Source organism: Monomorium pharaonis, chromosome 10, assembly GCF_013373865.1.
Source record: "Monomorium pharaonis isolate MP-MQ-018 chromosome 10, ASM1337386v2, whole genome shotgun sequence".
NCBI classification, from domain to species: Eukaryota; Metazoa; Arthropoda; class Insecta; order Hymenoptera; family Formicidae; genus Monomorium; species Monomorium pharaonis.
Window position 1 is genome coordinate 15,102,589 of NC_050476.1, and position 14,588 is coordinate 15,117,176.

The 14,588-nt window shown below is 34.3% G+C and overlaps 1 protein-coding gene and 1 pseudogene across 1 annotated transcript in view; both read right to left on the reverse strand.

The window, feature by feature from the left end:
* Nucleotides 1-3,971: 3,971 nt before the first annotated feature.
* Nucleotides 3,972-6,188, reverse strand: LOC118647519 (annotated as a pseudogene).
* Nucleotides 6,189-6,979: 791 nt separating this feature from the next.
* LOC105833254 (protein I'm not dead yet) overlaps nucleotides 6,980-14,588 on the reverse strand; it is an 84,963-nt gene continuing 77,354 nt past the window's right edge. The window contains exons 3-4 of the mRNA XM_036292566.1: nucleotides 7,097-7,409; nucleotides 6,980-7,006 (exon numbers count right to left, since the gene is read on the reverse strand). Of these exons, the coding sequence (XP_036148459.1) occupies nucleotides 6,980-7,006; nucleotides 7,097-7,409 (340 nt within the window). The remainder of the gene's footprint in view (nucleotides 7,007-7,096; nucleotides 7,410-14,588) is intronic.

Here is a 14,588-nt window from a genome sequence, read left to right on the forward strand (position 1 = left end):
TTAAATGTCGGTCGGCGAACCAGACTAGTTTATCATTATGTATTTTGACCCGCTGGATCCAAATTCAAGGTCAGAATTATTGAATTGGCTTATTTTTTTTTAACCTAAAAAAACACCTTATAAATGTAGTTTCCCAGTGAGAAATAGTACATCGAATCGACATCGATTCGACATCGAAATCATCATTTCGACGTCGAATTGATGTCGTCATTATCGTTTCTTGCTAGGTTGGGTCACAAATGTATAATCCAGAGCGTGCAAGCTTGCGTAACCACATTACCCGAGAAAAATTCAATACGTATGACAAATCTGAGCAAAATTTTATGTCATTGATGTGAACTTATGACACGAATTTGAACCCGATATTTGCGGGGGCAGATTTTATATGCTTATTCTGCTAGATCCTTTTTTACAGTTTTTATTGTTTCTTACATGAAAATACGAAAAATAGCATGTCGAATTACTTATAAAAATATTTGTTTTTATTTTGTTTTTGTAAAAAAGTTAATTAAAATTATGCCACATAATGGGAATACAAAAAAATGAAATTTAAATCAGAAAAACACGTTGCACTGAAAAAAAATTTACTAGATTAAAATAAATATTTTTTCAAATAGTAGCAAGCAGAAGTTTTATAAAAAATAAATAATATTTATTTTAAATAAGATAATATTTTCTATAATTTAAAAAATGTATAATGCATTTTCTATTTTTTTGCAGTTATTTTTGAGGTCACTACTTTATATCTCTATGAAAGATATATACATACGTAATGGTTTGGTAAAAATATAGAACATCTTATAAAAATATTATTTAATAACAAAAACATTAAATACAATAAAGTTTTTATATACTAACTTTTTTATCACAATTCAATTTTTCATTGCCTATATACAATTTTTTAGAAAATTTTCAAATATATTTTAAATACGTTGCTTTTGAATAGTTTTAGAAATATTATTTGTGCAATGTAATAATATTACTTTTATAATGTCTTAAAAATATTTCTAAAATATTCTACATATTTTCTACATTTCTTTTGTAATATTACAGAAACATTTAAATGTGAAAACAAGCTTTTTATATTTCTAGAAGATGTCAAAGATATTGCTTTTGTAATATTATAAAAAATACGAGGCAAATACATTTCTGAAATATTTTGGATGCAAAGTTACAATTAAAATATTAATGAAATATTTTTGTACCATTTCTGATTATTGCAATATTACAGCAATGTTATATGCCGTGTGGGAAACTACTGTTTGACCGGTTTAACGGGTATCCCTGATATGATTTTTAATAGTATTAAAAAGAAATGTGAATTTCTATCAGCTAAATTTTACAAATATTAATAACAAGACACTGAATAAAAATACATCAAAAAAGATTTTTCTCATAATTCCATACATCTGACAAGTTAAAAAATTTCTTTAGAAACAACACGACACTTCGAGTAGTATACACTTATCTCAACAAATTAAAGAGTTTTATAGAAGTAATATAAAGATAAACTTTCCAATGCAGATCAAACAAACATAGTATATAAGATTAATGTACGGATTGTGAGTTATCATATGTAGGGCAAACGAGGAGATGCTTAAAAATTAGAAACGGGGAACACAAAAATCATATCAATTAAAATACAACTCAGCTCTCGGTGATTACAAAACACAGAAAAAGTATGTTACACAATTTTGATTGGAACAATGCAATAATTTTAGATGAGAAGAAAATATTTAAAAAGGGATTCATATAAAAAGTGATCAAGTTATATGAACAAAAACAAGGATTCGAATTTGACACGGAATTGCTCGATCTCTAATATTATAAATAATTCGGTAAATCCTAATGCTCCCCACTTTTCCAAATACTGTAATGCTCTTAAGACGGGTATACACTTGAGCACGAACGCGAATGAGGCAAGCCGAGGCCGTATGAGCATGCAAGTGTGAACGTTGGTCCGAGGCGCGGCAAATTATCTCATATTATTCGTCGCACGGCCTCGGACCGAGCCGAACGCTGTCGGTCCATCAAAAACAATTCGCGCTTAGTGTGGACGTGTTCAGATGTGTTTTATCAAGCATAGGGAGAACAGCCGCGCACGACGGATATTAATTAACAGTAAGCGCAATAGATATGTAAAATACTGTAGAACGGACTAAACTCCCCATACAGAACAAAATATCTAATAGATATCTAATAAATATCTACATATCTATATGATGTCCATATCTACTATGGATAACTAGTAGACATCTAATAGATGTCTTAAATATCTATATCTTCTGAATAACTAGCAGAGATATCTAATGGATATGCACACATTATCTACATATCTATGTCCACCAAACAGCTATCCATTAGATATCCATGCGTTGTCCACATATCCACGTCCACCAAACAACTATCAAGGATATCTATTAGATATTTACGCGTTATCCACATATCCACGTCCACCAAATAGCTACCAAGGATATCTATTAGATATTCATGCGTTATCCACATATCCACGTCCACCAAATAGCTACCAAGGATATCTATTAGATATCGACGCGTTGTCTACATATCCACGTCCAACAAATAGCTACCAAGGATATCTATTAGATATCCACGCGTTGTCCACATATCCACGCCCACTAAATAGCTACCAAGGATATCCATTAGATATTTACGTGTTGTCCACATATCCACGTCCACTAAACAACTACTAAAGATATCCATTAGATATTCGGTCGCCGCGCACTCGCCAGCCGAGTAGTACGCGGCGTCGCCGATAGAGCGGCGTGCAACTTGGAAGTAAGATGCAACAACCACGCTATATAAGGATCACCCGCAGTGCAAGAAACAAGTCTAAAATTAGACTTTCCCAGCGACGAGGGTGCTTCTGTGGTAACTACAGAACCTCTCAGAGCATGCTCGACGGGCCTTTACCCACTTTTGATGATTTTTATGACATCCTCCCACACACAACGTGATATGTATTACATATCTAATGGATATCCTTGACAGATATTAAGGATATCCATGAATATATAGAAAATATCCATTAGACATGCTAAAAATATCCAAATGTCCGCAATATAAGATCTAGTAAATATCCATGGGATATATAGATCAATATCCAATCGACATCCATAGCACTATCTAGTGGATATTTATGTAGATATCCACTGGATATTCTATAGATGTCGACTGGATATTGATCTATATATCCTATGGATATTTATTAGATTGCATATTGCGGACATCTGGATATTTATAACATGTCTAATGGATATTTCTTATATATTCATGGATATCCATAATATCTGTTGAGGATATCCATTAGATATGTAATACATATTATGTTCTGTGTGGGTCAATAGAAAAGTGCTTTACCATTTTGCGATTTTCGCAATAATTAATAAATTAATGTAAAAAAGTAAAGAATTTTCTCGGTCTAGCGGCAAATACCGGCAAGCGCGTGGCGATTTAAAATTAATCGTTAATTATCTCGAAAATCACTAAATGATCGAGCTCTTTTCTGTTCAGTTTAATCCATTTTATCTCTATGCAAGCACTGTGTCATTTTCATACACCCTGTATATATATATAAAGCATTTTGCATGCACATATATATAATATATATATTGTTTTAATTAAATTTAAATATTTTGTAGTGATGAAATGGGAGCAAGAAATATGTATGCAATTAATAAATGAATATAGAAATAAGAAAGTTTTATGGAATTCGCAGGATTCTGCATATTATAACAAAGTAAAAAAAAATGCTTTGAGAGAACTTTCTGAAAAAATTGGAAAGAGCATTGACGAAATAAAAAAAAGATTGAAAGTTTAAAGGGATCATACAGATGGAAAAAGACACGAGTCAAAGCAAGTATGGGAACAGAAAAAGGAAAAAAATAAAAGTTATAGGCAATCAAAGGCAATAGAAAAGAATTTCCTACAGAATATATATATTTGCAGGACGACATGAGATTTATAAATCAAAATGGTTTGCTTACGAAAGTCTACAATTCTTAAACTATAAAGATGAGCCTCGGAGAACTTTAAGTGTAAGTTCTTAAATTGAGAAAAATCAAAAGTTAGTTATTTTATTAACAAAATTTTCAATATCTTCATATAACAAACATTCATATAACAAGCATGTTGGTTTTGCCAAAGTACCGTGCCAGTATTACTGAAATAGTGCAGTAAGTAAATTCGTCTCGTATTTCTTGAGCAGATAATTTTGTTCTACGAGGTACATTTTTCAAAGACAAAAGAGACGTCATTTCTTGTTGAACATTTCGCCAACTGCCAGGTGTCATATTCTCATTTAAATCTATGTCTAAGGAACCTGATGGTGTATATATAGTTTTAGAAGTATTTCTCCGTAAAAAATTATGAAGACATGACAGCCATCACAATCAATTCTACTTTTTGAGGTTCTAAAAGCATTGGCTTTCGTAAAACTCTAAAGACATTAGATACAATTCCGAAGGTATTTTCTACAACGCGACGTACCCTAGATAAACGATAATTAAATATTCGTTTTAGAGATCCGGTTGGGTGAATACCATTATAAGATTTCATTAATATAGTCACTCAGAGGAAAAGCTGCATCTCCTAATAAAACATAAGGAATTTTTGTTTCTCTTTCAATCAAAGCTGAAGGCTCAGGTGTATTTAAATTTCCGTTCTCTATTTTTTTACATTGCACAATTTTTGAATACACCTCCATCCGAAACACGTTCTTGGCAACCAATGTCAACGAATATGAAATTATAATCAGCATCCACTACAGCCATCAAAACAATGCTAAACTGAGATTTGTAGTTATAAAATTCGCTTCCGCTGTTTATTGGAGCTTGTAAAACAACGTGCTTGCCGTCGATAGCTCCTATACAGTGTGGAAGATTCCATGTTTCTTCGAAATTTTTAGTAATTTTCTTTCATTCATCTGGAGTTGACGGTATCTGAAAGAATTAAACACATAAATATTGTTCAAATTTTGTCAATAAAATTTATAGTCTACAAATATGCAGTAAATTTAAAGAATTTTAAAATGCATTCATGTATTTATTTCTTCTTTCTCTCTATAGAATTTGTAGACTGTATCCGACGATGAAGAAATTAGCAATAAAACATTGAATGAGAACTTGGTCGAAGAAAAAGAACTGGACAGGAGCCTAATTAACGAAGAATCGAAAAATTCACAAGCATTACCTACGAAACAATTAACAGATGAAAACGAGATTAAGGAGTTTAAGTTTAGGAAAAAAAAAAACGTTCTATGAATCAAAGAAAGACTGATGAGGATCCAAGAATTACAGAAGCATTGGGATATTTGCGACAAACAACTACATTTTCACAATGGCGGAAAGACTAATGTAGCCTTTTCGGTGATTATATTGCGGATAAACTACGCACGTTCGATGATCGTCTCCGTTCTATTGAACAAAATAGCATTAGCAATGTCTTATTTGAGTTAGAACTTAATTTATATCAAAATCCTGGCACTCATACAAGTATGCAATCTTCTTTTTCCGCCTACAGCAATTTTATCAGTATATAACTGAACTATATCCATACAACCAAACCGGTAATTCGACTTTTAAAGACCAATTTTCTTGCTTACCAATTTTTGCACACCATTCTATTTCTCCTTCAAATTTATCTCATTTTCAACAAACAAGCCATTCATTTACTCCGCAAAACTTCAGCACTCAATCGTCTACGTCATTTACTCCAATTAGTTTATCAGCTTGTTTTATCTATCCCCTCAAGAAAATAAATCACCTTCATCTAATTTTCAATGTTCAGATTCTACCAATGATTCTTCACATACGTTATAAAACGATATCCGCGTTATAATAAAACTATCTTACAAATTTACGTATGTTTTATTTGCGTATTTTTCAAATAAATTGAATTTAAAACCAGTATTTCTTATTTTTACTTACCTTTATATAACTGATGAGACAATCAATTATTGCTTGGCACACTTCCGGAACTATTTTCGATATCAATTGTTTTGATATTTTAAACACATATTGTAAACTGGTAAAGAAATTGCCAGTTGCAAGAAATCGTAAAGTTACAGCTAATCTTTCTTCAGCTGAAACTGCTTTCCGAAAAGTCGTATCATTTTTCGATATTTTGCTCTTGATGGCATTCGAAAGAAAGACAAAATCTTCTTCTGACATTCTAACAAAATTTCTAAACTGTCCACTTTCTTTGTCAACTATTAATTTATTTAACAAACACTCGTTGCTTAATTGCTCTCTCTTTAAATAAAATTGTTGACCACCGTCGCTTTTGTTTTTTTGTTTTTTAATAAATTACACAATGTAATAAAGCTAACACAAGCTATTGTAACGTTTTCGTCTTCCAGTGACTTTGACCGACCGCAGTCGAGGCAAATCGAAGCAACGTGAAGCACTGTCTCGGCTTGTCTCGATTTGCCTCATGCGGAGATTACAATTTTTAATCCGAGGCATGCGGCCTCGGTTTGCCTCGTTCGCGTTTGTGCTCAAATGTGTACCCGTCTTTAAAAGATTCTCCGTAAAAACAACACTTATTTGTTTAACATGAGACACGATGTACGTAAACTTAATTATATTCCATAGTTAATTCGTACTTTTTTGAAAGATGCATCGGAGAAAATTTAAATATTTTTACGACTTTAACTATTGCCTTTAATTAACTTTGTACATATCAACCATTAAATAGATTATTATTGACGTATTCACTCAATCTTAATCTTTACGATTTACAATTCATTAATTCAATACTTGGACCATGTCTTAAATTGTCAAAATGTATGAAGCGGTTACACTCACATCTTTGTTTAACTATTACATTGTGAGAATTTCTATCTTTTAATGTTTAAAAATTTGTTTTTTTTACCGAAGAAAGTTCGAAATAGGACTGAATGTCTGCGTTTTTATTGCATTGTTGCGCAAAGATTATTGTAATATAAAGCGAATAACAAATTCTAGGTTTGTTTAACACCCTGAGTCGGCTTTTAATTTTTTATTAATATTACTATTTAGATTTCATTATTAAAGACTATATTTTTACATTATATATTTACAAATTTTATTGTAATTACTTGATTTGTGATGGCTTCACCTTCTCTTCCAATTGTGGCCACTTGTGCCTCTTTACTGTGCGGTCTGAGATATCCCAAAAAAGCAATTCGCATGTATAACCAGGTAAGGAAGGAATTGACAACCATTTGAGGAAAAGATGCTATCATCCAATCAGTAAAACTGATTCCTTCAGCTTCGGGAAATGTACTTTCATAAATTCCTTTGAAAGTCAGATTTGTACCAGTTCCCACTAGTGTTCCGGTGCCACCAAACGTTGAGCAGTAAGCCGCCGACAAGAGATATGCTTTTGTTATTTTCGTCGGTCTTATCTCACTAAAGAATCATATGTTATGAAATATATACAAATAAATATATTTTTTTGCAAAACAACATTTTTTGAATAATTGAATTGTATTGCATTTAGCCTTTAAAACGCAGATCTTAGTGCCTAATAATAATACTAATTTTTTGTGAATTTTTACACTATATCTCCAGTTTATACAGACTGTGTTCCACATATATCTTAAAACACAATCATTACACGAAGCTGAAAAAATATCACAAGTACGTAATATTAATTAATCACAAATTAATTTAACCAGCAATTTTTAATAGTAGAGAAAAAGGGAAGCCACTCATATATATCTTATCTTATAAAGTTAATGATCAATATTTTAAATTAAAACAATTATATTCATCAAAGTGTTGTTTACTAGACTTTAGATTCAAAGTTATGAAATATTTCCTACATTATATCTTATTTATAAAAATGTAGAGACACTGTATAATGGATGAAAGAGAAACAGGGATGGTAATATGGCCACCACAAAAATAAATGTAAAAAAATTGATTTTATTTTAAAGAGTCATAGTATTTTGTTAGAAAATTATATAAAATGAATTGTTAGGCGAAAACAGGTATTATTCATTGTTAATCCTTTCAATTGTTTTTACGGTAAAACGTACAATTTATTAATTATTTCAATTTTCTTAAAATTAGTGTTGCAACAATCGTTTGTTAAAATATGTAACCAATTTAATAGATATAAACAATAAAACACAAAAAACACTGTTTTTATAGATAAAATTTGTACGTAAACTATTGCATCGATTTTCTTGAAACTTTATATTTAGGAATTTTCGAGATTACTAATTACTGATTACGAATTTGTTATCAGATTTGCAAAATTCAAAATAACGGATCTAAAATGGTGAACCAAAATCGTAAAAGTACATACATTGAAAAAAAAATTTATTAGATTAAAATAAATTTTTTTTTAATAGTACCATGCAGAAGTTTTGCAAAAAATAAATAATATTTATTACAAATAAGATAATACCTTCTATAATTTAAAAAATGTATAATCTATTTTATAAATTATAGAAAATATTATCTTATTTGAAATATTATTTATTTTTTACAAAACTTCTGCTTGGTAATATTTGAAAAAATATTTATTTCAATTTAGTAAATTTTTTCAGTGTAGACAAAACAAGCATTTTTTTTTAATTTGAAAAAAAAACAAAGAGTAATCCAAACATCCGCCTGTTTGGGCGCCCTCGAAATCAAACTTAAATTTAAAGTTAAATATTAGTTTATGATAAGATAATGAATCTCTAAAGGGTTTCTTGTTGATCCGATTTTTTATCCCTGGAATATAAGAGGTTAAAATTATAGTTAATTTGTGTTTACACACAAATAGTCAATTTACAGTAAACACATTTGTGTTTACTGTAAATTGACTATTTTTTATTTTTATATTCGAGAAACGTTTAACTTTATTGCCGCGTCAGTGTGAATTATCTTTTGCTACGGAATTTTTCAATGCTAAATTGGAATGTGATATTAGAATCACTTCATCCCTTTCGGATTTTAAAATATCATCGAGTCCTCTTTAATGTATAACAAGGGGCCTATGCGGGAGATCCTATGTATAAGTATAGGCCGGAGTAAAATATGATTTATGAGGTGTTCGAGATCGTGTGAATAACACTGTACACATTTCAGCCAGGTTAAAAAATAACATAAAGATAAAAATTAAAAGCAATTAAAAATTTGTCGAAAATTGAAATAAATAACAGTTTATCTAATACAGTCAGCACGAATTGATTAGACCTCTCATATCTCAGTTATTAGAAATTGGATAAACCTAAAACTTTCAGGGAGTTCATATCTGTCATGAACAAGGCCCGATTGCGCATATAAGCGATTGAGCACAGTAGTATTTCTCGATTGGACACAGTCCAGTTTGGACACGGACTCGATTGGACACAGTCCCGATTGCACATCGTCTCGATCGAACACAGTTCCGATTGGACACGGACCCGGTTAGACACAGACCGGATTGGACACGGACTCGATTGAACACGGACCCGATTGGACACGGACTCAATTGGACACAGTCTCGAATGCACACCGTCCCGATCAGACACAGTCCCGATTAGACACGGACTCAGTTGGACACAGACCCGTTTACACACGGACCCGATTGCACACGGACCCGATTGCACACCAACTCGATTGCACACGGACCCGATTGCACACGATACGATTCCGCATCGCAAAATAATGCAAAAACAACCTAGATAGCACAGAAAATTTAGCATAAATTTTTATAAATATTCTACGAATTTATTTTTAAAAAATATTTTTGTAAAATTATATAGCCATTTTTCATAAACCACTTAGAAATAATACAAAAATTATTGTTAACAATATATAAAATATATTTTTAAAATGTACTAAAAAATATTTATGGTATATATTATATAAACTCGAAATATTTTTATATTTTTGGATTACAGTAGCATAAATATTTATTTTTAATATTTTCATAAATATTTATCATAATTATTTTATACCTGACAAACTCAGACATAAAAATACGTACAAAATATTTATTATAAGTATTTTTCTTTCTTATACATATTTTATAGTTGCAAACTCATGTGATGCAGAAAATGCTTTGTGCACACACACACACACACACACACACACACACATGGGGGTTACAAGGGTGGCTTCGCCCCCCTTTCCGCATCCACCCGTCCAAGTCGCTAACTGATGTACCATCTGCAATGCGGAATCGTATCGTGTGCAATCAGGTCCGTGTGCAACCGGGTTTGTGTGCAATCGGGTCGGTGTGCAAACGGGTTTGTGCGCAATCGGATCCGTGTGCAAACGGATCGGTGCGTAATCGGGTCCGTGTGCAATCGGGTCCGTGTGCAAACGGATCGGTGCGCAATCGGGTCCGTGTGCAATCGGATCCGTGTGCAACTGGTGGTGGTGAATAATGTAAATTACATCAAACCGCGAACGTTTTTAGAAGACGCAGGCGGTATAGTGTTCGAGCGAATGCGGAACGCTTTAAAAAAACACAATAGTATGAAAGTAAACACTGCGTTTAACAGTATGTTTGTAACGGGTGAAAAACGCGCCAACAAAAAGATAAATACGAAAAACTGTAAACTATTCCAAACGTCGGACTTGGATGAGTGGTACGAGCGACATGTTATCGAGCCCACATTGGCATCGCTCGAAGAGTTTCAAGAACGTGACAGCGGGTGGACGCTGCCGCGAATTCTCAATTTGATTCTAAATATAAATAAGTACCAATTAAAAGACACGGTAGTAGCACGCGCCAAATGAACGCGCAGCGTTCCCGACCGTGCTCTTCACGCGAGTACGAGACTTACGAGCATCCAAGATTATCGGATCTCAGAAATGGCTAAACGGATCAAATTCTAATTAAGCTCAATCGAAAGCTTAGGGTCAATTTGTATAAGAAAATTATTTTTATTTTTTCTCTACGTATCCTATGAGAGGAGATATCACGACGCAAAGTCCAAATGTCAAAATTTTCGTGTAAGAAACGTCGTCATCGACGTCTCGGAAAATGTCACTTTCACACTTTTGATACAAGAGGCGCTTGTGTGCTATGAACGCGCCTCAAGTTATTTAGGAACCTGTCATACCAACGAAATATAGTGGCATGATGGCATGAGCAGCGGTCACATTCCGCATGAGACTGTCCCGATTGCGCACATAAACGATTGGACACTGTAGTATTTCCCGATTGGACACAGTCCCAATTGGAAACAGACTCGATTGGACACAAACCCGATTGGACACGACCCGTTTGCACACAGACCCGATTGCACACGGACGCAATTGCACACGGATCCGATTGCACACGGACCCGATTGCGCACCGATCCGTTTGCACACGGACCCGATTGCACACGGACCCGATTACGCACCGATCCGTTTGCACACGGATCCGATTGCGCACAAACCCGTTTGCACACCGACCCGATTGCACACAAACCCGGTTGCACACGGACCTGATTGCACACCAGTCAGAACGTGATTTTCGAATGCGATATCTATCTCTCGCCATACAAGTCTGTCCGTGTTATTACTAGTGCTCGCGTAATTACTCCCTACATGCACGAAAGATCTTTGTACCCGAGTCTTTTCACCCTCGTGTCGCGCGATTCTCGCGAGCAAATATTGTCTCTGTCCGTTGGCGAGCCGAGGACGTTTGACGCGGCTATGTTCTTCGAGTTGTTGTATAAACTCGTCATATTGCTACAACCACGCAAAACACTTGCCCAAGGTAGCGACCCTGTCGGCTTGGTCAGCAGCAGCTCGCATTCCTCTTGCTCGTAATGTTCCATTTCTTACAGTCAATCACAGTCTTTTTAGAAAGTTGTTGCACACCACATGATTTTATAATAAAATAGCCACAAACTTCACAGTGTGCAAACTGGGCACATGTTGCATGGCATCAGTATGAACATAGACTGTCCGCAATTTGAACAGTATTTGCCGTCTAGCCTACCAAATACATTGGTCACATGTTTGCGAAAAGCGTATATTATGTTGAGATCTGTGTCCGCTATTTGAATTATACATTCGGCACACGTTGAATAAGCACCTGTAGTATAATAAAAATATATAGCACAATGTTTCGTATGTCCGGTTATCACACGTAGTTTCACGGGTGTCATATATTTCTCTGCATCAGTAAAGTCCTCGCTGCAATCACTCATGTAATTGTTATCATCGGATACTATGCTCTCTTCATCTTCATCATCCATCACATTTTCAAAATTAACGTCTGGCCCATTTTCATTAAAATCATCCATAATGTCCATTACATCATTCATTTGGTTTTCAAGATGGTTGGCTCGATATTTTCAACATCATCTGTAATGTCGACTACATTGTTCACAATATTTGCATCACTTTCATCGTCAGCAGTGTCTATAACTTCAACAATATTCACATCGATTTCATCTTTATCGATGTCTACAACTTCCACATTATTCAAATGATCACTCGTTTTTCAAGTCGTGCTAATTCACATTCGCTTGGATCAAAAACTTTGCGTCAAATGCGATACCATGCGCTTCCTAACCAGATATATATTTTTATAACTCATCATTTCTTTGTCTTAACTGGAGCGATAGGGCAGCCATACATCGGCGCTTTGCAAGATTGCATTTTTCGAATGCATGATTTTTTAAATGATCTTATAAAAAAATATAAGTTACGTATGTGTCTAAAGCGTAATTTGTTACAGCTGCACATCGGCGCTTGACCTTTGCAAGATTTGAATGCGAGAATTTCGCAGATCTCATAAAAAAATAAACACGTATTAATTAATTTACAAATGTGCCTAAAGCATATTGTGTCACAGCAGCCGTACATTTGCGCTTGATTAATACATGTGATTTTTGTATGATTTTTTATTCTGATTTTTGTAGAAAAAATAAGCGCTAATAAAGGTTACTGTTCATCGATAGTGCATATGGTTCGCAATCGAGAATTTGGACTTCAAAGTGTGCTTACTAATAAGCAAACAAATTGCTTACGGAACCCACTCCAACGACATATATGCTGCAATAATAATTGAAATGGATGGAATCCGTTTTTTGTCTCATCTCTTCAGAGTCTCATTCTTTATAGTCTCATGTACTGATCTAATTTGTAATATCAATAATGAATTCTACTACGAGTTTTCAAAGAAATTGGTGGCCGACGCCTCCATATTTTCGCCAATCAAAAACAGATCCTATGATTATATACAAATTTTTAAGGATGATGATTTGGGCGCCTATGGGATTGTTCCCACTACTACTGAGGTATGTGGAGGGGTGTACAATATAAAAAGAGTTCAGGCATCGGTACTCGTTTGTTACAAGACGGACAGCAAAGGTTTTTGAAACGTTACCGCTCGATCAATCGGTGAAAGACGGACTTTAAAAGCTTCTCGAAGATGAACTATTACGTTCCGATCCAACAAAATGAAGCGTGTAATAAACCGTAAGTATTTTTAAATTCTTTTCAGCAACCTTTTATATTTCCTTCTACATTTATTTGCATTTTATTTCTAACTTTCTCTGTATTTTTTTACAGAACATTATCGCAACCGCGTTATACTCCGTGCATCCTGGTGTTGTGAGTTTGCTCGTTTCGGGAGTTCTTCCCGTAAGTAGTTAGGATTCGTTCTGCCTTAGGGGTTAGGACCCGAAGGGTGAAGGCTCGGCTCGTTGGTTGGATGAAAGAAAACACTTCTTACTTGGTTTTCGTTGTCTTTATCTCTTCGCTTCGGTGATTACAGTCAGCTGTAGCGGTGTTAAGTATCACTCGCGATAAAGTTTGTAGTACGCGACGTAGCTCGGACGTTGTTATGTTACTCTCCGCTCGGTCACGGCGTGATCGCGCTTATATACAATGGTTTCTGGCGCAATTTTGAGGGCCAGTGACCGGGCGTCGGTAGCTTCCGCGAGGCTAAGCGTTTCGACATCGGAACGCGGTAGCCTCATGGTTTACTTGTGCCGCGTAAGGTTTTTATGTAGGTCGATGCGGAACTACATTCGGGCTGTTCCGCATCGAATTTCGCGAGATCACGAAAGTTAGCAGGAACTTCCGTGAGCACGGCGGATTCCAAAGACGTTGCGAACGATGACCTCTTTCGCAACGTCTTTCGTCACTGAGCTACGTTGTAGTTCGGGCTACAACACTGGGAAGAAGATTTGCTTTAACATCTACTGCCTACAAATATTTGGACATAGAAATCAGCGTGGGACTTGAGCCTTTTGTGGAGATGATTCTTGGTGATAACAAAGGCAATGAGATACCGCTGTCACGTCAAACATGCGTAATAATAATTGAGAAACGGATGGATATCGAGCGACTCTTACAGTCAGCCACCGCTACACCGCTATGGGTTGATAATCTTCTTATAAAACTCGTCAAATTACGTAACGAGAGTGTTATAAAATTCACTTTAAATAACAAAATTATGTACATGAAACCATTGACTGTACAATTTTTACTAAACTTTGAAGATGTTATCAATAATGCATATTTTAAGTTGTCACAAGATATATATTAGTAAAAGAAAATATAATCAATTCGTAAACTACTTGCAGCAAAATAATATTCATAACGAGTACGATGCAGTCAAATTATTAAATGAAATATGTGTAAAAACTTCATTCGT